Source organism: Nyctibius grandis, chromosome 11 (genome assembly GCF_013368605.1).
Source record: "Nyctibius grandis isolate bNycGra1 chromosome 11, bNycGra1.pri, whole genome shotgun sequence".
Lineage (NCBI taxonomy): Eukaryota > Metazoa > Chordata > Aves > Nyctibiiformes > Nyctibiidae > Nyctibius > Nyctibius grandis.
In genome coordinates, this window is record NC_090668.1 from 6,395,804 (window position 1) to 6,419,337 (window position 23,534).

The 23,534-nt window shown below is 49.9% G+C and overlaps 2 protein-coding genes and 1 pseudogene across 5 annotated transcripts in view; 1 reads left to right on the plus strand and 2 right to left on the minus strand.

Annotated features, from left to right (window-relative positions):
- Nucleotides 1–3,646: 3,646 nt before the first annotated feature.
- On the minus strand, nucleotides 3,647–11,233 carry UBL7 (ubiquitin like 7). 2 transcript variants are annotated; one of them, XM_068410568.1, is made up of 11 exons: nucleotides 11,215–11,233; nucleotides 10,513–10,756; nucleotides 9,878–9,997; nucleotides 9,132–9,214; nucleotides 8,926–9,010; nucleotides 7,751–7,808; nucleotides 7,071–7,204; nucleotides 6,561–6,610; nucleotides 4,943–5,110; nucleotides 4,588–4,710; nucleotides 3,647–4,224 (listed from the first exon to the last, which is right to left on the minus strand). In XM_068410568.1, exons 2-11 carry the CDS (start codon nucleotides 10,694–10,696, stop codon nucleotides 4,087–4,089), a joined length of 1,143 nt encoding a protein of 380 aa, XP_068266669.1. In that variant the 5' UTR covers nucleotides 10,697–10,756; nucleotides 11,215–11,233; the 3' UTR covers nucleotides 3,647–4,086. The 2 variants fall into 2 exon arrangements, with proteins under 2 accessions (XP_068266669.1, XP_068266668.1); XM_068410567.1 differs by having other exon boundaries at nucleotides 10,898–11,220.
- Nucleotides 11,234–11,815: 582 nt separating this feature from the next.
- On the minus strand, nucleotides 11,816–13,903 carry LOC137668443 (actin, cytoplasmic 1-like; annotated as a pseudogene).
- Nucleotides 13,904–14,083: 180 nt separating this feature from the next.
- The window catches only part of ARID3B (AT-rich interaction domain 3B), a 31,233-nt gene continuing 21,782 nt past the window's right edge, over nucleotides 14,084–23,534 (plus strand). For 2 of the 3 annotated variants that reach the window (XM_068410295.1, XM_068410297.1), the window contains exons 1-2: nucleotides 14,084–14,164; nucleotides 16,878–17,548. In XM_068410295.1, the coding sequence (XP_068266396.1) occupies nucleotides 16,967–17,548 (582 nt within the window). In that variant the 5' untranslated portion in view covers nucleotides 14,084–14,164; nucleotides 16,878–16,966. Of the gene's footprint in view, nucleotides 14,186–16,877; nucleotides 17,549–23,534 lie in introns of all 3 variants that reach the window. The other variant, XM_068410296.1, reaches the window with a different exon arrangement.

Here is a 23,534-nt window from a genome sequence, read left to right on the forward strand (position 1 = left end):
CTCAGCAAGGGTCATTAGCCATTGGAAGGGGCTGCCCAGGGAGGTGGTGGAGTCACCATCTCTCAAGTGGTTTAAGACAAGACTGGACATGGCACTTAGTGCCATGGTCTAGTTGACAGGGTGGTGTCAGGGCAATGGTTGGACTCGATGATCCCAGAGGGCTCTTCCAACCTGATTGATTCTGTGATTCTGTATGAGTAGGGCCATTGCATGGTTAGTCAGTTGCCTCCTGCACATTTCGTTTGTGGACAATGCTGGGCAAAACAGCAACACTGGTTTAAGGTGCTCTAGTTGCCCAGACAGGGAATTGGTTCCCGTGCCAGGGTCCCACAAGCAGGGGACACTCAGAGCCTCTGTTTGTCTGGGGGAATAAGGAAGACACATTTATGCCGAAATACTGGAGACATGTGGGAGGATAAGGGGAAATCGCCACAACACTAGTCATTTGGAGCCAGAAATCAAGGCTGAAGAGCTTGAAACTTTGGCAGTTTATAATCTGATGCAACAAATCACCCCAGCACACCCACACCAGAGAGACTGTGTCTGCACATAAACAGTCAGTACCTCAAACATCAGCATCTGCTCCTGGAATAGATCTCGCCAGTTGTGTTTACACACGGGAAGGCTCCAGCATCACGAAATCAGAGGGAGATGGAGGTGGGCAGTGACGTAGGCTGAGGTTCTGCAGAAGCCATCATGGATGGGAAGCCTGGGAGATTCTGCTCTGTCTCCATTTCACCCTTTTGCTGGAAAAAATTACCCTCCCACACCACTGCTTTGCTCCTTGTGGAGACAGCCAGCTCAGGACTGCCTTAGGCAAAAAAAAAGACAAGGTGGAAGCGGTGACAAAGCCATCAAAGTGGGCAAAGTAGAAAAGGGCAGTACGGTGAAGAGCCTAGATGCCAGCTGAACTGCCAACCCCTGCAGGTGTCCACCATGTGCCAGCATTGATGGTCAAGCACCAGCACAAATAACAAGATTACCGAAAACACAGGAGTACAAACAGCTGCCGAAAACACCCGCTGTTACTGCTTCCCTTGTCAGCTCCACTCCAGGCAAAGGAGGAACTGACCCAAACAAATTTCTCTTTGATGTCAGAAGCAGAAAGTCCCTACTGAAAGCGCTTACGTTGGGGAACTGTGGTCTGACCTCCACCTCTTCCAAAGGGTCAGCCAAGCACCTCCCAGTCTGAGGTGAGGCAGGCAGGCCACAGATGCTTGGCTGGTGAACAGAGCGTGGTGGAGGTTGGGTACACAGGCAGGATACAGATAATCTGAGACCCAACCAGAACGGATACAGCTCTAACCCACACATGGAAGCAGTGACCAAAGCTGGTGCAGGAGGAGGGGAAGGTGGCAGGGCAGCGGCACCAAGGACGGATCACAAGGAACAGGCAAGCACGAGATAGTGCATCGCAATTTGCTCCCAAAGGGCAGAATCTGTTGTGCTCAGCCACTGACAAGGGCCTGGTCTTAGCTGCTTTCTCAGCAAGAAACAGATCCCAGCAGCTACCAGTCACTCCAGTTTTGTTCAATACCTCTCCTGGGATATAGGCTCCTCCAATGACTGTAGAAGTCAGGACAACGATCCTGGACAAAAGCCCTCATGCTGCATCCCCCTAAGCCACATTTAGGCTGCTAACCCCAGGCAAAGGGCCTCCTCAAACAAGCGTGTGCCTCCTGCAACCTTCTCCCAGCTGGTTTCTCCCTCTCAGCAGAGCCTGTGCTCGCTGAGCTTTCTCTGCACACAGAGGTGGCTGCCAGCATCACTTTCATCTCAGAGCTGGGAGGCAGGAGGCATTCAGCCCTTAGAGCAAAAGGCAGCGCTCACCTGGCTGCTGCAGAGCCACTTCTGAGCAACTCTGAGCTTCTGCTCTCCTGCAAGAGCTCCTGCAGGAAAGTTTCCCTTCCTCCTCCTCCTCCTCCTCCATCCCCAGCCCTGCAGGCGCCAGGCAGAGCCTCTCTTCCCATCCCTGCATCTCTAAATTTGCCTGGTTGCTGAGCACGTCTATTCTAGGCAGCCAAAGAGAGGCGAGATGAGGGAAGCGAAGCGCACGCATCAGTCGCTTCGTGAACAACGCTGGTGCCAAGTTCTTCTCTGCTGTAACCAGTTCAGACAGAGAATGTGTCTGATGTGGTTCTCCGAGCCAAGTAACACCATTTGTGAAAGAAATGGTAAAAAAGTTCTTTCCGTACAAAACATCCAGGCAATTCCCAATTATCTGGGGACACAGGGAGAAGCAGAAATAGCCATTGTAACAGAAGAAACCACTTAATACAAAACATGGGTCAACAAAGGGATCAAATCATAGGAGCAAGGTCTGGACTGAAAAGAAATACCATTTTGGACACCAAGAACCCCAAGCCGGCCTAACCTGAGAAGTGACATGGTACAGCAAAGCAAGCAAGTCACTCTGGTCCCAGAGAAAGTCCTGCTAGCCCTGAGGCCTGTGAGAGCCCGCAAATCCTTTCCAGCTTTGGGCAGCAGCATCTGCGATACAGCTAATCCCCAGCTAGCCCAGGAGGATTGAGGGCTGACAGCAGGGCTTGTCTCCACAGTGGGGAAGGGAGGATGCTGTGCATATGCTATCCACTCCCCCAGCAAAGGAAGGAGTGAAAACACCAAGGATGGGAACAAATTAATCAGTTTTCATATGCAGAAAATCATAACCATCATCTGGTTTTTCAAAGCAGATAATAAGGGCAGTAACCCAGAAGGGTGTTATCAAGTCAGGAAAGCCGTTTATGTCCATCACATCTTATCTCCTATGTATTGAAAAATAACAACAGTCCCTCCCTCCTGAGAGACTTAATCCTCTAGACAGGATTAAAGTCTATCAGTGGGCTGCCCTGGAGAGAACAATCCAGTATCTGCTGGGTGATAGCAGAGATTGTATCAGCAAGTGATCGTAGTGCTTGGAGAGGAATTAGAGTGGAACACAGGCAGCCTGGAGGTAGGAAAGCATTTGCTGATTTTAGCTTCCCTAGTCATGCACAGTGGCATTTCAGGCAAACCAGCTCCCATTTTCATGCCTTGTTAATCTCAGTGGTACAATCAGAGTGAAGCCAAGGCCAGCTCTGGTTCTGGCTTCTCTCACTTCCCATTAACTGCAATTAGAGGCAAATGCCTTTGATTGCCTTTGCAGCTCAGGTCCTAGGCACCTCGAATGTGGCACCCAGGATTTGAAGACACTTTGGCAACTGCCTCAACCCTTGGGCTTATAATTTTTTTTTTTTTTTTTTACTGTCACCCTGTGGTGGCCATGAACTCCTGCACCTGTACCCTTGTTCTCATCAGCTTGCAGGACCCTACCAGCTAGAGAACAGACAGGATTCTGCTAAGGAGGAGACATGATGCTTCTCTGCAGCACCTCCTTGGAGATGATCAGTAGCACAAAGTTCTTTTGTATTGCTCTAACTCAGGGCAGGATGGCTACGCAAGTCAGCTACACCCCGAACTCTGCTCTCCCAGCAGATCCCGCTTTGCTCTGTAAGAGGAGTGCCCTCTGCTGAAACACCAACAGTCCTACAACAGGCAAAGCATCTCCTCTGGTTTCCTTCATGCAATGAGCACATTGCCTCACAGACCTGGAACACAACCCGGGACAGATCACAACCCAAACGACAGGCAAGTGAATACAGTCCTTTTAATACAGTCAAACACAGAGGGGCCACAACAGCAAAATAAAATAAGACTGAGGCATGTCAGGTGAGCAGGAATGAAACAACAGGCAGGAGAATGTGTTAACAGATCTAAGACTGCAGAACTACAGGTGCCACACCTCTCCAATGCACAGAGCCACCTCTTTCTCCGTGCTGGACAAAGTTCTGAGGTCTCATCTCTGGTGGCCAGAAGAAGGAGGCTGGAGAGAGCTAACTGGAGCTGGAAGAGCTGCCCTCAGTATGGCCAGTGCTCTCAAACAGGAGCACATTGCTCACCTGCAAGGAAAGGAGCAGCCACCCCAACTGCTCCGTGCTGGAGAGAGTAACACCAGTGCAGAGAAGAGTTTGAGTCAAGTCCCAGACCAAGGAATGTCACAGCTGCCTCTGTGCAACTCACCCAGTCCAGCCTCTCCTGCCCAAAAAGCTAAGGAGCCCCACCAGCAAAGATGAGCTCCAGGGCAGCCTGAATGTCCCCTCCAGTGGCCTGCAGGGCTCGGAGACTTAGCTCATCATCGTGTATGCCCATGTCTCGCAGCTGCTGAAGCTGTGGTTGCCACTGGCTCTACAGACAGGAAACAAGAAAGCTAAGGGTAGGTGCAAGAGTCCAAGCATAAACAGCCTTCTCCACAGCCCACTCTTCCATGCTTGCATTCTCCCACCTCTCTAGCCCACCAGTGCAACACTAAGTGCACAAAGAGATCCTGAAAGCTCAAAGTCTTGCTGCAAACTCCCCAAATCCACCAGCCCACCCCTCCCGCTTCCACCTAGTACTTTTGCATCAGTCTATCAAGCACCACTTCTCCAGTGATGCCACTTTTAGCTTAATGTACTGCCACAGGAGGCAGCTGGAAGAACCACCTCCCCCCTGCAACACTCGATGTGATATGGGGCTTCCACAGGCTCCCGACAAGGCTGCGACACTGACCTGCAGGCTGGGCTGCCCCGAGGCCTGCAGGGCATGCTGTAAGGCCTGGCTGAAGAGGTCATTGGTGATGGGTGTTCCTGACTGTACACTGGATGACATCGGGGAGGTCCCAGAGGAGTGTCCCTAGGAGGAAATAAGTTGTATATGGATCAGTAGAACACTTGTCACAGGAACCAGAGCCACAGGGCAATGCCTGCTGCACCCCCACTATCATCCCCAAGCCCACAGGGAGGAGACCCCAGCCATAAGAAAATAAACCAGCGAGGGCTCCCAGACCTAAGCAGGGCTTGTGCTCAGTCAAGCAATGGATTTATGGCCCAGGAGTATCTCCCTAGCTGCTGCGCTGCCGCTGTACCTGGGTGCCAGGGGTAGGTGTGTGGGAGCTGCTCTCCGGGGTGCTCGCCAGTGCCAGCGCAGTCGCCAGCTCGCTCTGGGTGATGGGCCGGGGTCCAGCAGCACCAGCGTAGCCAAGGGAAGCTGGGCGGGAACCAGAAGTGCTGCTGGAGGGTGTAGATCTTGTGCTCTGCATGAAGGGGAAAAAAACACCTGATGTTCACAGAATCAACCAGGTTGGAAGAGACCTCTGGGATCATCGAGTCCAACCATTGCCATGACACCAACATGTCAACTAGACCAGGGCACTAAGTGCCATGTCCAGGCTTTTCTTAAACACCTCCAGAGATGGTGACTCCACCACCTCCCTGGGCAGCCCCTTCCAATGGCTAATGACCCTTGCTGAGAAGAAATGCTTCCTAATGTCCAACCTGAACCTCCCCTGGCGAAGCTTGAGGCTGTGTCCTCTTGTCCTATTGCTACTTGCCCAGGAGAAGAGGCCGACTCCCACTTCACTACAACCTCCCTTCAGGTAGTTGTATGCTGGTGTCCATGTCCCAGGAAAATCTGGCTCTTGTGCTATTCCTAGGGATCCTTTTCCTACAACACTTGAAACTCAAGTGCAGAACTTTTGGAAAATAAATACGACCAAATCAGATGTGCTTTTTTCCCCACAAACAGCTTTTACAAATGTCCTGGTTTCATCAGGATTTTGTTTTAGTGTGTGGCCAGCCATGGTGATCAGGGCCATTAGCAGTTAAATGCAGGGCAGCTGCCCCAGGCTGGCCCACAGGTGTGTTCTATAGCAGTAACATCAAGTTCACTATAAAAGGGAGAGCTTGGGGGGAGGGGCAGGCTGTTTTTGCTCTCCTCTCTTCTGGCCTCCCCTTTTTCCTCATTGCTAACAATTGCTATTCCTGGACAACTTGCTGCAACCTGTAGCTAAGTATAATTTTGTGTGTTTTGTGTTAGCATATATATTAGTTTATTTTATTAAATCTGTTTAATTTTAACCCCTGAGTCTCCCTCTTTTTCCCAATTTCCTTCCTTAGTTGGGAAAGGGATATTGGGTGAGAGAAAAACTTATTGTTTGGCCCCAGGTGCTAAACGAAGACATCAAAGCTGTGGAAACTGGCAGTAAACCTTTTAATAGATCATCCATCAGCTTAAAAACAAAGTGTTATTAACCTGTAACAAAACAATTAGCTGTTGATAGGCACTTTTTTGGCCTAAATATGCAATTTCTCTTACAAAATAATTTGTCTTTTGGAGAGGAAAACCTCCCTACATTATAGAAGGGCAAGGATCAACACTCCCATGCTTCTCAGCCATGCTCATCTGTGCACAACTCTCTCTCTGCATCAGTTTGGCTATGAAGGTGTTCACTCCAAGTAGCAAGTGCTACTCCAAGTTGTGCTTCTGCACCCTTCTGTTGTGACCCTGCCTCAGCACTCAAGAAAATCCTAACACAAAGTGCATCAAAGCACACCATGATAAATACATTTGTCTCCACAATACCCCTGGGAGCCAGAACAGCTCATGAGACAGGAAGAGAGAAAACCTTTGGAGTCTTTAAAGGCAACAAGTTAAAGCCATATTGCAAGTCCCAAACAGCCATTCCACCTGACCTGGACACCTACCTGGTGGAAGTCATCTTCATCATCAGAGAGACCTTCAAAGAGAAAGCCACCTGCAACAGAATGAGAATCAATAGATACCAAAAACTGGGTGCTGGCAGGAATTAGGCACCAGATGAGGATCCTGTGGAGTCCTTGGCCATGCAGCCAAGGCTCAGCCCCAGCTAACGCACTGGTTAGGACAGAGGCCTCAGCACCAACAAGTTCCCATGCAGCAGGTCAGTGGAAGACAGGTCAGGCCCATCATTTGCACTAAACAGAGGCCACAGCACTCTGCTACCAACAGTCATTATACACGCTTGGTTGGGAGAGGCCCCAAGGCCAAACTGCCCCAGACAAGTCTCACACAGTGCAAAATCTATCAAACCACAGCGCATGTTTCTAGCTCAGGAACCCAAACCTCTTTTCCTTCCAGCCTGGGGATGACCGTGTCAGTACAGCACAGATTTGTCTACAAATCCTGCAGCACATCATCTCTGCAGGTTCCCCACTTATCCATGTGGCTGAACGTACCTGGCATGTCCCGGTAGGAGCCAGAGGACATGCCTTGGGAGGACGTCTCTGGGGCTGGGAGAGGGGTGCTGCCAGCCACTGAGTGCTGAACAAGAACAATGGCGTTCACAAGTGCGGGATGAGCTGGAATGAGCCTGGAGAGCAAGAGTGGAAAAATGAATCACATACACAAGGAAACCAAGAAATGAGCAGCTTGATATCGGCAAAGAACTCACAGCAGAGCCATCCCCACAGGCTGCGCCAACACCACCTCAGACACTGCCTTTGGCTGTCCAGCAAACACCTCCCCACCTCGCTCTACACAACCAGAGAAGCTGAGGCTGCTTCTTGATCCCCTGTTGACCCTCCCATTGTGTACATCTCCCCTATGCTCTCATGGGAGCAACTCTGCTGTGAGCAACCAGATCAGGATTTGAAGCTACAACCTGGCTGTGATAACAGCCCCATTTCCCACTAATATCCTTTAGCTTAATCCAATAGCAGAGGTAGATGGGTACCAAAGTATTAGTTCCCTTTTTCCTGCTGTTGAGGAAAAAAGAGTCCTCTCCTGAATCTCTGGCCTGGTGTATCTGTATTGACAGGCAGAAGCAGAACTCTCTTTCCCACCCAGAGAGAAGCTGTCTACGCAACAGGGCCACAAAGGCATTGCTTAGTCACTGCACCAGCTTACGTGGACTTACTTGTCCAGCATGTTGGGGTCTGCAAACACTGAAAAGAGATCCTTGTCCTGTAGGACTCCTGGGAGGGACCAGGAAACACGACGAGGAAGAGACAGGATGCAAGGAACAGGAGCCAGTCAAACAAGGGCCATGGGAAAAACCAAAAGAATTAATTGTTTTTCAGGAATTGAGTCACTAGCAGTCACCATAAATACTTTTATTATTGTTCTCTCCCAAGGCTTTCGTGTCTTCCTGGAGAGACTCTCGATCACAGCCACACATCCACGGGATGGGCCTCTCCCAGCAGATCCCACAGACAACTCTACCTTAAGGGCAGGATCCAATCTGGCACCCAGCTCACCCCAGCCAGCTGCTTGCTGCAAGAGGTTACAACTGCATCCCGTATTCCACCAATGTGCCAAAAAGGCTAGTGACTTCCAGGGCCAGAACAAACACGTTACATTGAATGAACATTTTTGGAACACTTTGCAGCAGGGAAAAAGCATCCATCCCCACTGCTCTCCTTCAGGCTCCACGTTCCCTAACCCTTTTGAAGCCAGCACCCATCCCCAAACTTTACCCTGACTCCTGAGCAGGCACCAACTCTTACACTCCACAAAGGAACCGAAAAAGACACTTTCTCCAGAGCAGGAGAACTCTCCCTTCCCTGTTGTCTTTGTTTAGCACCCAGGGCTAAACAATAACAGCTTTTCTCTCACCCAATGTCCCTTCCCCAACCGAGGAAGGGAATTCGGAAAAGGAGGGAGACTCATGGGTTAAAGTTGAACAGATTTAATAAAATCAGGTAAACCAATATCAAAGATAACACAAAACACACAAAATTATACTTAGCTACAGAGCTGCAGCTGGTTGTTCCAGGAATACCAATCATTGGGAATGAGAGAAAGGGAGGCTAGAAGAGAGGGGAGCAAAAAGAGCCCTGCTCCTCCCCTTTTGTAATGAACTTTATGTTAATGCCATAGAATACACCTGTGGGCCAGCCTGGGGCAGCTGCCCTGGGTTTAGCAGCTAAGGGCCCTGATCACCATGGCTGGCCACAAACTGAGACAAAAATCTAACAGAAACTTGATTCTATAAATTTTATCCCCTGAAACCAGGACACCTGTGTCAGGAATTAAACACTGACCATCCTTATTTGGCTTCCCTCAGATCCTCTGAATCACATCTGGACTCACCCAAAGCAACAGGGTCACTGCTGAGGCCAGGAGTAGCTACAATGATCTGATCCAGCGACTCCTTGTTCCCCAGCATTTTGAAGACCTGCCAGATAAATCAGAGCAGATCAGCAGCATCAGACAACAAGGCTCCACTCAAGGACTCCCTTTACAGAGAGGGGACAGACAGAAGACACCGAGACAGCACAGTACAAAGCCCCACTCACTGCATCTCTGTAGGCAGGACTGCTGTGCAGGGCACTGTGAAGGACCTGGAACTCCCGTACTGCTGCCACCTTATCCACAGGCTCTGAGTGAGGAAAAACAACAAAACAAAACACAGTTCTCCCTGTCAGCTTTACTAGCCATTTCACATGCCCCTGGGACTTCCACACTGCACTAGCAGTGGTGATTCTTGAATTCACCTGGGTTCAACTGCTCCAGAGAGGAAGGGTACAGACTAATGACTGTGAATGTCTCAGTAGAGTTGCCGCAGCATAACAAGTACCTGCACTCCCAGCTTCCAGACATACAAAAATACACAGATTTATCCTCCTACATGTACCAAAGGAGCTGTATTAAAGTAACAACTCTAAACTAACCCATCTTATCCTACAGTCAGGCAGTCTAGGAACACACACAAGCCTGCTCATCCCTCAAGCTGAGTAACTAGTTGTTTTGTTCCTGCTTCTTTGGCAACACTCTAAATTAGTCACAGTCAATTAAGGAAAAGATACTCTCCACATTACATAGCTCATTCCTTGACTCTCCCATCAGCTAGAAAACATAACACCCATTTGCTGCTGTTAGAGGTGGAGAGCTCCCAAATAAACACATCGATCAATTCCTCCTCCAAACCTCCCATCAGCCTCCCAGAAATAAATCACAAATGAAACTGTTCCTCAGTCACAAGAGACCCACACCAAACACATCCCAAGGAGATCTAAGTGGTAACCCACAGTCTTCTCCCCACCTGGTTTCTGATCAGGCTCAGGCCAGGACTTGCGCAGGACATACACAGTGGAGCCAGAGTGGATGCCATAAAAATCAAGTGTCTGGTCATCCCGCAGCTTACGGCCACAGTAGATCAGATCTAGGAGAGAGAAATATCTAAAGATAATTATCTACAGCACACTCAGAAAGGGCCTGGGGTCTTTCAGAACTGAGGACTGCCTGGGGGTTATTGCTCTGCCTGCACAGCTGCTTCAGCAAGTCAGCAGCACAAGGACTCCATAACACAGGGAAATCAGGGAGCTGAGATTCACACATGACTCTGCCACCTCCTTTAGAAGAGCCAACCTCTCTCTCAGTTCTCCTAAGGGATCTCACAAGGCCACATTGGTGTTAGCAAGGAAAAAAATTTCTTAACAAGGGCCCTAACACTGTAGGAGCACTGGGATCCCAAGCAAACGGGGAACAAACTAAGACTGCTGCAGCATAGCAGAGTCTCTGAAGCCAGCTTTGATCCCCCATGCCGTGCTCTCTGGTTGTGCCAAGCCTCCCCACCAGCCCAAAATCACTAACTAGGATGTTTATGCCCCGGCCACAGCAAGGGCAGAGGGTGGCCCCGCGGGGTAGGGCTCTGACACGACGCACACAGGCACCTACCGATGAGCTCAGGGTCTGGGACTAACTCCTGCAGTTTGCTGGTGATGAGCTGTTTGAGGTATGAGATGTTGCACCCACTGGGCGGGCATTCTCCCAGCCCTGTCTCCGGCAAACGTAAGATGGATTTGGGAGCCAGCGGCTGATCTGCCAGCTTCACCGCAATGTGCCACTCCGGCAGGGACATCTCAGCCTTCTCACTGAACAGAGCCAACGGTCAGAAAGCCAACCTAAGACCCACAAAGCTCTGGAAAAGGAGGAAAACAAACCAAAGTAAGACTCTCCCCCAAGCAGACGCCTTATAAACCCACAGGCCTCACCCTTGCTGGGGAGCACACAGGACACTAACAGGAGGCCTGACCAACACACTTGCTTTCTAGGTTCCTACCTCAGTCTTAAGCTGTATCTGAAGCTACGGGGAAGGCAGAAACACCCCCGCCAGCCTCAACACTCAGCCGAGGAAGAAAAGAAGCCAAGAGCAAGGCCCGGCCCGCGTCTCCGGGCAGGCACATCCCCTAGGCCCGGCTCCAGCCCCTGAAACCCCCGTTTCCCGGTACGGAGACGGCGGAGCAGAGCGGAGAATGTGGGGCAAGGCACCCGCGGCCGCTCGGCGACGGCTCGCAGCAGTGCCAGCCGCCCTAGGGACCCCCCAGACGCGGTCCCGGCCCGGTACCCGCCGCAGCGGCTCCCTCAGCTCCGCTCTACCTGTGTCCCCAGAAGCGGGAGGGCGGGCCGGAGGCGCGGTGCACCCTGGGAAACGCAGTCCGCCGGGGGAGGCGGTGTGCAAAGCAAGGCGGTTCCAAGGGGTGGGGAAGCTGCCGATTGGCTGGCCGCAGGATGACCAACCGGAGCGAGCCAATAGGCAGCCGGCGGAGGGTTTAAAAGAGGGAGGGCGGCGGGAAGAGCGCACTGCTCAGTGCGGCGGCTCTGCCAGCGGGAGCTCTCGGCCCGCTGCCTTCCAATTAATGATCTTTAATTAAGCGGCGGCCGCCCAGCCTTCCCCATGGGCAAGGAGCTCCTGTAAACCACCTCCTAGAGCAGGAGGGACCAGCTCCCCCCGAGCTGTGCAAGCTCCAGCACTATCTGCTGCTTCATGTCCTCTCCCAAAAAAGGAGAGGCCTCCACTCCACTGCTCACCCAAACTTTTTGACAAGAAGAGCTGTTCGCATTCTAAAAAAAGCTGAGTTACCATGAAAGTTAAACAGGCAGCTACAGGGCAGGTTTAAGTCCAAAACCAGGTATTACACAATAATTCTTTGTAGCAAGGAGACCAAGAGCCCACCCTGAAAGTAAGCAAAATAACCTCTTGTAGTTTTTAAGCCTAAGAAGTTTTATTTGTTTTCCTACAAAGGAGCCAGTTGTGACAAATCTAAAGGTGACAAGTCTACCTTTAGTGTCATCCCACCAGTGTTACAAAGTGAACAACCCACCATCTACTTCCAAGCCCCAAGGAGCCACGAGGAGGACAACTACAGCCTAACAGGCCATTAAAATACACATCGCTCCTCAGTACCTCAACTAACAAGTTGAACCGCCGTTGAACCGCCGTTGAACCGCCGTTGAACCGCCGTTGAACCGCCGTTGAACCGCCGTTGAACCGCCGTTGAACCGCCGTTGAACCGCCGTTGAACCGCCGTTGAACCGCCGTTGAACCGCCGTTGAACCGCCGTTGAACCGCCGTTGAACCGCCGTTGAACCGCCGTTGAACCGCCGTTGTCCAAGGTGGAAGGAGGTAGACCTGGCAAGGAGGGCCTCCTGGTTGCTGATCCACAGCTGCTGGAAGGTGGAGAGCGATGCCAGGATGGAGCCCCCAGTCCAGAGCAAGTATTTACACTCAGGTAGGGCAATAATCTTGATCTTCATGGTGCTGGGTGCCAGGGCCGTGATTTCCTCCTGCATCCTGTCACCAATGCCAGGGTACACTGTAGTACCCCCAGGCAGCACAGTGTTGGCACAGAGGTCCTTCCAGATGCGCACATCGCACTTCATGATGGAGTTGAGGGTGGTCTCATGGATGCCACAGGACTCCATGCCCAGGAAGGAAGGCTGGAAGATGGCCTCAGGGCATCGGAATCGCTCATTCCCAATGGTGATCACCTGCCCCTCTGGCAGCTCATAGCTCTTCTCCAGGGAGGAGGAGGAAGCAGTTGTGGCCATCTCCTGCTCAAAGTCCAGAGCAACATAGCAGAGCTTCTCCTTGATGTCCCACACAATCTCTCTCTCAGCTGTGGTGGTGAAGCTGTAGCCCCACTCCATTGAATGTCCTCATGAGGTAGTCAGTCAGGTCGCAGCCAGCCAAGTCCAGAGGCAGGATAGTGTGGGGCAGCGCGTAGCCTTCATAGATGGGCACAGTGTGGGTGACAGAGTCCATGACGATGCCAGTGGTGCAGCCAGAGGCATAAATAGACAGCACAGCTTGGATGGCTATGTACATAGCTGGGGTGTTGAAGGTCTCAAACATGATCTAGGTCATCTTCTCCCCGTTGGCCTTGGGGTTCAGGGGGGCCTCAGTGAGCAGGACAGGGTTCTCCTCTGGAGCAACACACTGCTCACTGTAGAAGGTGTGGTGCCAGATCTTCTCCATGTCATCCTACTTGGTGATGATGGGGTACTTCAGGGTGAGGATGCCCCTCTTACTCTGGGCCTCATCCGCCACGTAGCTGTCCTTCTGCCCTATGCCCACCATGACACCCTAATGCCGGGGACACCCCACAATGGAGGGAAACACAGCACAGGGAGCATCATGCCCTGCAAAGCCTGCCTTGTGCATGCCAGAGACATGCTTGGTCCACTACCAAGGCAGTGACCTCCTCATCTGCCATGCTGACCTGAGATGAGCAGAGACAGAGAAGTGTCACAGAGTTCCTCCTCAGATGGAAGGGAGGAGGAACATCAAGGAGCCCTAACACTTGTCCCCCACACACTACAGAACTGAAAAGCATTGAGATGGTAGGGAACCCCAACAACAGTGTTGCAGGAGGGATCCTGAGGAGCCTCAAAAGCTTGCCCCACAGAGCTTCAGTAAGGACACCAGGGAGCCAGAATACCTATTTACTCCCCCTCAAAACACACACAGATGCAGCCCCTGAGAAGACAATTAAAGAACACGCACAGACCCTTCCCTCCACCTGCCCAGGGGCCTGAGTGCATCCCCCCACACCCCCCCTGCCCTTCACCCCAGACCTGAGGGAAGGAAGAAGAGCCCCGACATAAAGTACTTCCCACCCTCCTCCCAAGGACTCAAAGGGACAGTGGGGACCCCTAACCCCCCCCCCAGGAGACTGGGGGGGGGGGGTCCCACCGCAGCCGCCGCCTCGGCCCTCACCTGCGCGCGCTCCCTCACACCCCGCACAGCGCCTCCTCAGCGGCTGCCCCGCGCCGGCCCGCGCCCGCCCTTTATATGCCCTCCGGAACCGGAAGCCGCCTCTCTCTCCGCTATTTAATTGGCTCCCGGGCCCGCCGGGGGCGGGGCGATCGTTGCTGGGGCGGTAGGCGGAAGTGGGGCGGGCGCTTCCGTTGCTAGGCCCCGCCGCCCCGCTTCCGGCCGGGCCGAGGAGGGGCCGGTGGTGGGGGGAAGGAAGGGGGTTGTGCTGCGGGCGGAGCCCAGGCGGCCGCGCACGGGCCGGCAGCGACCCGCTCCCGGGGCCTGCGGGAGGTAACGGCCCCCTTCGCCTCGGTAGGGGGGGGTGGGTGGTACCGGGGGAGCTGAGGAGGGTGGGGGTACCCTGGGGGTCAGGCCTGCACCGGGGGCCGGTAGCGAAGCGGGAGGGGGTGGGTTGGAGCTCACCGGGTGGGTGGGGCCGGGGGAGCGGGTACAGCCGCCCTTGCTCGGGTAGGTCCCCTTTGCGGGGGGGTTGTTGGTGGCTTAGGGGGGGTTATGGGGTACGGGAGGGCTCCGGTAAAACCGTGCGGGGCGGGGAGGGGGTGTTGGTGGAGTTGTTTACCATCCCCGGAGCCCTTTCCCTTCCTCAGGGCTGGTCTCGGCGGCTCCTCTCACGCTTTAACTCTTTCAGGTGGTTTCTGCTTGGAAACCCTCTTTCCCAGCACAGAGGCAGGCGTTTTCCCTGTTCCGCTGTAAATAGAGCTCGTTAAAAAGGCATATCAAGAGGCTTTTTAATTAAAAAGGGCTCTCCCAGGAATTAAAAGTCACCCAAAGGCTGGTGCGTAAGGACCTGAAGGTTAAACCAGTCCTTTCACTGCCTTGGTTAGGAGAGACACTGAAACTAAGCAAATATACATGCTGAGGGGCCAAATGGATGTTAAAACCTGAGTGGTTTAATGTTATTAGTCTGGTTGCAGCTCTTCTCTTAAACTGTGTCGTGATATTGTGACTTATTTGTTATGAATAATGTATCTCATTGACCTAAAACTCACCGTAAAGTTGGCTGCCTTGCCACAATAACATCGATGTTTGCTGTATCCAAAATTCATCTCTTGGGAGGCTCGTTCTGGGCTCTGATGAAAACCTTCCGCAGCTGCACATAAATCCTGCCGCAACCTGTCACACGCTATTGTACCTGGACTCGGGGAAATAACGCGGGTGCCGCATACCAGCGTGTTGCTGCACCCGAGGTGTGTTTGCTCGACGTGTTCGCCGAGTATCGGGTCATTTATTATCGTTAACGTACCTGAGGCGTGTATTAACTGCGTGTATTAACTCCACGCCCTGCTGAATGTCCCCCGGGCAGGAGAAGGTGACACCTTGCTGTGCCTCAGGTGCAACAATAGACAGCAAGGTGTGGGCTGGAGGTTCTCTGACACCCAGCCTGGTTTATGGTTGCTGCTTGCAACAGCCGCACCGGTTCATTGTTGCTTTACTGGAGGAGTGTGTGTGTGTGTGGAGCAAGGCCAGATGGTGTATTGTGCCTTCCTGAGGAGCCTAAGACTCTTTTTCAGCTGGCAGGTAATGCATTATTGCTCCTGACATTCAAACCCCTAATCCACTTTATATTGTTTCATTTGCAAGCTAAAGTGCTGCCTGCTAGATAAAAATGCAAATACGTGGGCAAGGCTTTTCATTTTGGTGATGGGTTGTTACTTAGTTTGCAGAGGGAAAATGAGTTGGGCACAGTAGCTTGCAGGCACTTTGTACGAGAGAGAGACGCGGTCTGACCGCCTTAGAGGAAGACTTGGAGTTGCGCTGGGGATACTGGAAGTTGCCTTTTGCTTTTAAAACAGCTATCTGGTAGGTTATTTGTTGTTTTAGAGCAGAACTGTGTCTGTTTGGAAATGGCTGTTAGCAAAATAGTCTCTTTTTTTCAAGTATATGGCTTGAATAGCACCGTGCTGGTTGTAAACAGGGTGGTGGGAGGTGGCCAGGAGACTCCTTTGCTTGTTTGTAGGTGGCCTTTCCTTTGTTTCTCTAAGCTGACTGTATTTTGATATCAATGAACCTTGAAGGGCAGCAAGGGAGATCTCCTTAAGCATCTTTTCTACATTAAAAAAATAAAGCTTAGGAGGACTGTCTTTGTCAGCAGGTCCAGTTTGTGACACACAGTCCAAAATACACACGGTGTTTTTAGTAGTTGGGGTGTAGTTGTCTTTCCAGGATTCGCTGTAGATCTGTACCGTGTTTCCAGCCACAGTCTGCTCTGTTGGTCTTTGCTCCAGAGGAGGCTAGTGCTGGCTCAGCAGGGGCTTGCTGCACGTCAAAATGGAGAGCTAGGAAAAAGTTCTGGGGTCCTTCAGCTGGGAAAATCGAAGGGAGGCCACGGCCAGCGCTTGAGATAAACTGGCAGCTCTGGGAACCAGAGGCAGGAGTTGCTCGGTGCTCAGCAGCCTGTTTCAGGCTGCAGTGGTCTTTGCTTTACTCTTGTCTCACTCTCCTTGGGAAAATTAAGGGCTAAATATAGTTGTTCTTTTAAGACAGACGTATAAAATGTAAAGAATTTAGTAAGGTGATGAAAGCATAAAAGAATTGAGAGATAACTGGTGTGCAATAAATTCCTGCCTGTTTTTTAACAGAAATATGGTCAAGCTTGTCCTGGCTATCTCCTTTTAAGGTAGTGTTTTCAGAAGCACCAAACCCTGGTTGTTAAACCTAACATTTCAAAAGTGATGATTTAGGAAGCGTGGAAGGATTCTGACAAAAAACTGAACTGTTGGGACAGCGGACAAAGGCATTTCAGATGCTGTCTTTGGGGTATATGAAACTGAGGTTATAGCAAATGTGTTCAGCTTGAAAATACAATTAAACAGTCTGAAAATTGAATGCAAGTTTGAGCCTGAGGCTGTTAAACATGAAGCTGATTGTTTCACGGTCTCCTGCACAGGAAAGAGTATTGGCTTTGCACTCTATTTATCCTCTTCCTGGGGAAAAGATGAAAGCATTTTATATTCATACAGACAAATATTTGTCTATCTTTCAGATTCTGTCAGTCTCCCAAGGTCGGGGCTTGAACCCTGCCAGATAAAGTCAAAAACGCCCCGCTCTTTTCCCAGCCATGCGAACGGCGGGATGAAGCTGGAAGCTGTGGTCGAGCAGCTGCAGAAGCAGCAGCAGAAGCAGCAAACGCCTCTGCAGATGGATTCCAGGGAGAGACAGCAGAGGCAGATGAGAGAAGCCCAGCTGCTCTACACTCAGCAGCTGGCTGTGCAGCAGGCTGTCCTAGCAGCCACATCTGGCAGGGCTTCGGGAGGATCTGCTGTCGGTCCCTTGGCCAGAGGCCCACCTGCAGCCGGAGCTACGCGGGCTTTTGATCAGAGCAGCATGAATTCAGAACCAGAAGAGGAAGAGGAGGATGAAGAAGAGGAGGAAGATGAAGAAGAGGAGGAAGAAGGGGGTTTGGAAGGTGGAGATCTTGAGGATGGTGCTGATGTGACTGGCAAAGAAACCTGCTCTGCTCTGAAATATTTTCACGCTCCCAAAGTTACCCATCACAACCAAAGAGTGGCCTCTACCTCGAATCCTCTTCCAGTGTCGGGGCACCAGCGGGGACAGCAGGGCAAAGAAGAACAGGGTAAAGACACTACTAAGCAACCGTATTCCGGTTCCCCGTCTGGACGCCAGAGCTGGCGGTTGGACGAGCAGCTCAAACAGGTCAGTGTTACCATTAGTTCCTTCTGTGTGAGAATGACCATATTCAGTCAGACCGAGGATTTCTTTAGCCCAGTGTCCTGTTACAAGCACTCCCTGCTTGCAAGTGCTTTGGAAAGGGTGCAGGAACTGGGCATGTGCAGAGCGATGCTTCCTTGGTGTAATCTTCCAGGTTTATTCTTTTATAAAAAAAATTCACAAGAACTTGATTTGCTTTACAGATACAGATTTCCAGCTCATGATATAGAAACCCCAATCTGTAAGAGCCTTTATGGAGAGGCAGAGGTTTGATCTTCGACTCCTTTATCTTTTCTCTCACTGCTGCTGTGCCATTGAGAATGGAACAGGCTGGTGTTATATTTATTTTTGGTGCAGACACTTGCCTGCTAATGTCTCCCTGAAGTTATTTCACATGACATCTGTAACCCCTTTGTGTAAGAACTCCGGGATGCAACGACTTGGGCTGGGTTTCTGGTTGGTGCTGTGGGCAGGGGAGAGTGTGTGTCCTGCCACTGATCCTGTGAGTAAGCAGAGCTGTTTTGTGTGTGGGAAGGAAGGAGCTACCTTACTGCTGCTTGGCTAATTCTGTGTTTGAATGAAGAATTACTACTCCTTGTAGATAAATACCAGAGGATCAAGAATTCTTTCCTTTGTTGTAAGTGGGTATTTCAGCTAATGTAGCACTTGTGTGCTGTGCTGTTAACAGCTCTAGCTTGAGCAGACTTTCAGAGACATTTACAGCATTTGTGTGTTGAAACTGAGCCAAAGGGCTGCACAGTTTAAATAAAGAAAAAAAAATTGGACTCGATTGTCCTTTTCTACAGATGTCAGCCTGAGTGTGAAGAGGGTTAGGTTTTGCTTCAGATTGAGTTCTTTGAGCTAAGAAACCTTATATGGCCAAAACCAGAGCTGTTTTTTCCTTCCCTCCTGTAAATCCTGTGAAGTAACAAAGCTGGAGCTGCTTGGTGGTAGCTGGTGAACTGTAGGTGTTTGAAAGTTTGATGAGGGCACTCAGGGCAGTCTCTCCCCTTAGCTGTTGGGTGCATGCAGGAGGTGATTCATTTTATGCTGTCACAGGCAGCATTTTGAGGAGGAACTGCTAAAGCTCAGCAAGCTTTACTACTTCCATTCCATTCAGTGTGACCTGTAGGCTCCTACAAAACTGTACCAGTTTGGTGGTTCTACACCAATGCAGGTGGCAGGAACTCCTCCAAATTGCGAGGTTAATGGTGTTTGTGACCATTGGTGCTGTAAAACATGCTGGTGAAGCAGCCCTGGTGGATGGGTTGCAGCAGGCAACCAGTTGCTGCTGTGTTTTCTCTGCGCTTGCTTCTCAAGAGGGGTTGGGTTGAAAAAAGGAGTTGCTCAAGCTGTTGTAGGGAAATGAGGTGAGTATGTCGGTCAGGGGCTGGTCGCTGAAGAAATTGCTTCAGAATTTACTGGAGTGACTGGTGGAAACTTCCTCTTTCAGGTCTCTGGGTGGAGAAGAGCAGGCAGGACTGTGGTGTTAGGTGATCACTTTCTAAAAATACCAACAAACTTAGCCTTAGTCAGTGGTGGTTTTTTTTTTCTAGCTTGCCCAGTGCTAACAAGTATGTCATTGTGCTTCCTTGCAATCCTTGCTTATCTTGTGAGAGTCCTGTGAATCTTACTGAATTAATAGGCTTGATTCCTAGGTCATTTGCCCTGTTCTGGGAAGACCCATGACCATTAGCATGCCAGGGCTGGTCTTAGCTGATGCAAACAGCAAAAAAAAAAAATAAAATACTATTTTACAATTGGCACACTGTGCACTAACACTGATCCAGTTACTTTGGCCCGTTTTGGCAGTAATTGAGTATTTTGGTAGTAGATTGCAGCTTTGTCTGGTTTCAGGCCAATTTATTCTGGAAGCCAGAATGCACAAAGCTTCACTGGGAAGCAAAACTGAAAGAAAAACCCTCTCACTGCTGTGTTAAAGTAATCTGGGGAGGGAGACAGTGCAACAGTAAAGACAGGAATTAGAGAAATTCCTGGCATCAAGTTAAGGAATGGATTATAAAGGAAGATCAGGGATGTGCTGTGCTACAGCAGTTCTGGATGGTGGGAAAGTATGGCAGAAAGTGCCAGGTTCACATGTTGTCCTGAAATACTGTTGTTGAAGATAGAGAACTGGGCTAGACGGTCTGCCCCAGCGAGGCACGGCTTCTCTTCCTAGTCAGATGTGATTAAGGTACTATAGCGTGCTCAAAAGGCCGTACTGGGGTGCCCAACGTTAGTGATGCTGGTGCAGTAGATTCACCTTGAGTAGGGTAAATATTGCAGATCAAACTTGTTTGCATTCACCAGCGGAGCCTGCATACCAGGGAGTAAAAATTTAACTGTGGTATATCAGGGGTGGTGAGCGGGGACTGTGTGAAGGCAGGAATAAACGGGGGGGCAGAGAGGAACTGTTAGCTGGCGTGACACCAAAGTGGGGGGGATGTGTGTGCAACAGTGGGCTGTCCACATAATTCTATATGCTAAATGGTAGCACGCTGCCCTCCTGCAAGCCTGGCTTGAATTTTTCATTTTAAATGCATACTTTATAGATACTGGGCTTTTTCTTTTGTATTTGCCTAAAATGGATTTAAAAAAATACAGGATCAAATGCACAAGTGCCTGTGTTCTCCAGTTTGTTTCGAAATGATTCCTGAACTTGTCTTTTTTTTTTTTAGCTTTGGTTAAGATGGAGGCTAATAACTGGTCAGTATACACTGCTTCCAGCTAGCTCTGCTCTGGGAGTATTTGTGGTATGCGTAATGGCTGTTGCTTGTGGAAGAGGGAGGAAAAAGTCACTTCTGTTTCTTCTTTCAAGTGTGGATTGTGATGTTCTTGGGGAAAAACGTATCTTGAAGACGTAAGGCTAAGATTGCCTGGGAGGTATGCTGCATGAAGATGGCAGAAAGATGGAAACTACCAGCGAGATGAAGCCCTGCTCTGTTCAGTCCCAGACAGCCAAGTAAATAATTGTAGAACAAGCCGGCAGACAAAAGAGCTGGCTCAGCTTGTGACACGGGTGGTGGGAATCCTGTCAGCACAAAACAACAAGGGAGTGGAGTTGCAGTCCTGAAAGAAGAGCTGGGGGGGTGTGTGTTGGGCTCAGCTCACTCGCTCCTCAGACTTGCTCGAATCCCCTGCAAATCCATCACGGCTCCCACAGCCCTCCTCGAACAGGGCCTTGTGGGCTGCCTGTCTTTGAAGAAAAATGAGCTTTTAATTCCGCGGGTGAAAACGTTGCTTTTAGCAGATGGTTGGGTGTGGGTCCTCGTCCCGTGGGTTCTCGCATTGCTTGGCCACGTCCCTGGTTACCAGGGTGAGCCGTGTAGGAAAGGCAGGACCACGGGCACCCTCTTGCTCCTTTGCCACCCGAGGCTGGTGTGCAGCACTAGCAGGAGCAATTTTGTTGGGCTGTTCCTACAGCACGCACGTTAGTATGCACATTCCTTCGTGGAATGTAAAAATCAAGCCAAGGTTTTCAGGCATCAGCTGATACTTAATGCCTTCTTAAATGCAGCAAGGTAAGTCTCCGTAAAGCAGCTGTCTGACTTGCTGAGAGTGGTTTGTGCTCTGGTTTTAGGGGATGTCTCATGTTAGGTTCTCAGAAATCACCAGTCACGCCTGAAAATCCTGACCTAAACTTTTACAGAGGTCATGGTGTTTATTAAGATAAGTCAGCTTAAAATAATTACTTTGCTTTTGCTCTAGGGTCTAGGAATGAGTGGCTGAGATTCCATAACCTTAAGTATGTGCCTCAAGTGTTGTGCGGATCGAGGTATTGCTCAGGAGATATTCAGTAATCCGGAGGGGGTGAAGGTCCCAGGAATAAAGAAGTTGCATTTCACAGGGTGCATTTTTTGCGTCCTAGTTATTTCAGATATCCAGGGCCCAGTTCAAGGGTTGGATTTTTTAATTCTTTATGGGTGTCACTGGGTATTTTTATGGTGTAGTGTGAGGAGAATTCTTTATTAATAGCTGATGTTAGATAGTTTTCTCTTTTAAAAGACCGTTTTCAATGAGAACAGATTTTAATTCTTAAATTGCCAATTGCATCTTCTCCTGAAATTCGTGGTTTGGGTTTGTTTTGATGAAGTCTTCATCCCTGTGACACTCTACTGCTGCTGTAGCATCTAACTTGGTGTTCATGCTGATAATGTAACTTAAAAGTGGTTGGAGCATAGCAGGGTCTTGGTAACAAAATCACCTTTTTGTTTAATATACCAAATAACGTATGGGATAGGAGAACCAAGAAAAACCCTTTGTAGGCAGCAGCCTACAAACACCTTGTATTAGACATCACCGAATTCCCCCAGAGCTTCATCTCAAGGGGCCATTCCATAGGCTTCATCGAGGTTATGCTATATGGCGGTGCCTGCGCTATATCTGGAGGCAGAGCAAGGAGCTCATTTCTATCCTGGGGAAGACGTGGCTCATTTTAGGATTTGTTTGGGCGCTAAGTGTAGCTTTAGGAATAGTTGCAGCTTGTCTCCTTTGGTGCCATTTTATAGAAATTACAGCTAACGCTGGAGACAGTAGGTGGAAAGAGCTCGAATGTGTTGTAGTCTTAACGCTTCTGTTTTTCTCACTTCAGGGTAAATCTGAGACTTGTGGCAGTTAGAATTTCTCTTCCCACAGCCATATAGCACTGGACAAATCTGCTTGTCACTTAGGTTTTAGCTAATTCCTCTGAGTATTTGTGAATAGGAGTCATTCACAAAGAGTCCGACTTTTCCTTAAGGATAAGGAAGCAGATTCCTGTTTTGCAAAGGATTGTGTTGGGGCTGCAGTCACTAGGTCATGGGAGCACATAAAAGCAACTTAATAAAAAAAGGTAATTAATCTGTTAACTTCAGTCCATTCTTTTTCTTTTCCTTCCCATCCTCCCTGCCATTCCTGAAATCACTAAAATGTTTTCAAACCCTATCTTTGAAGCTGGGGATATTGAATTGAGCTCTGTTATTAGTAAGACTGGGGAAGGGTTTATTCCAATTTCAGCAGAGCTTTACCAGGCAGCCTGTGCACGCAGTAATTATAACTTGGTTCTCCATGCTTGAGAACTTGCAGCTCAGGGCAGTAGTCCTGATCTTATCAGCGTTTTGTAGTACAACAGTTTTCTTTATAATAGCATCTGTTTCACTTCCTAAGGCTTAACTCTACCCACAAAAGGAATTTCTGTGGATTCTCTGATAATCCTGAAATTGCTGCCCCTGTACCTTTTCATTGACTCTGCTTTCAGTTAACCCATGGGGTAGGGGAGGGGCTTTCTTTTTTCACTGCGACATTTAGCCTAGTCCCTACATGGATATTTCAGCACATTTCTGGCCTAAAACCTCTGTCACAACTGCAGGTCTGCAGTAGGGTGGTGCAGAATGATTGAGTTTCATGCCAGAAGTTGTTTTTCCCCTTTTCTTTGACATATTAAAGCTTCTGTGGGCTCACTCCAGTTTAGAGATTGCTGTTTGAATGCAACTTTGTAGTCCGGTAAAACCTCCTCAGGCTTTAGCTGAGCCCTTCTCATGGTATGAAACTGGGGTGGGGGAGAAGGGAATGCCCTGGAACAGGAGCATTTCCAGTTTCTCATCATGGTTTGCACGCTAACTGCAGTTTGTGCGGGTGCAGCTGGAGGAGATGATGAGCTGCCTTAATAATTCACTTTTTTGGTGGAGCACAGAGTTTGTGTGATTTCTGTGGTCTCTGTGAGGGGCAAGCACGTGAGATGGTAATAGTTGAGGTAGGTTCTTGCAGGCAAGGGTTGAGGCTGCTCGTTTGTGAGGATTTTATCCTCGAAAGAATGGGCTGGACGAAGCAGGAAAGCGGTTTGTCATCTCCTTTGCTGTCTGCTTGGCAACTCAGGGTTAACCCTGGCTTTTGAGTGTGGGATTGGAAACCAAAATTGCTCTGGACATCTGAGCTTCCCTCTAATAAGATATTCCAGGTGGTTAGGGAGTAATCCTAAAATAGCTGCAGATAT

What these genes read in the sequence shown, in the direction of transcription:
- UBL7 (XM_068410568.1), bottom strand. Translation starts at nt 10,696, where the DNA reads ATGTCCCTGCCGGAGTGGCACATTGCGGTGAAGCTGGCAGATCAGCCG. An exon ending in GACCCCAACATGCTGGACAA is followed by an intron (nt 7,205 to 7,750) that starts GTAAGTCCACGT and finishes CTTGCTCTCCAG; the next exon opens with GCTCATTCCAGCTCATCCCG. An exon ending in CGGGGCAGCCCAGCCTGCAG is followed by an intron (nt 4,225 to 4,587) that starts GTCAGTGTCGCA and finishes TCCTGTCTGTAG; the next exon opens with AGCCAGTGGCAACCACAGCT.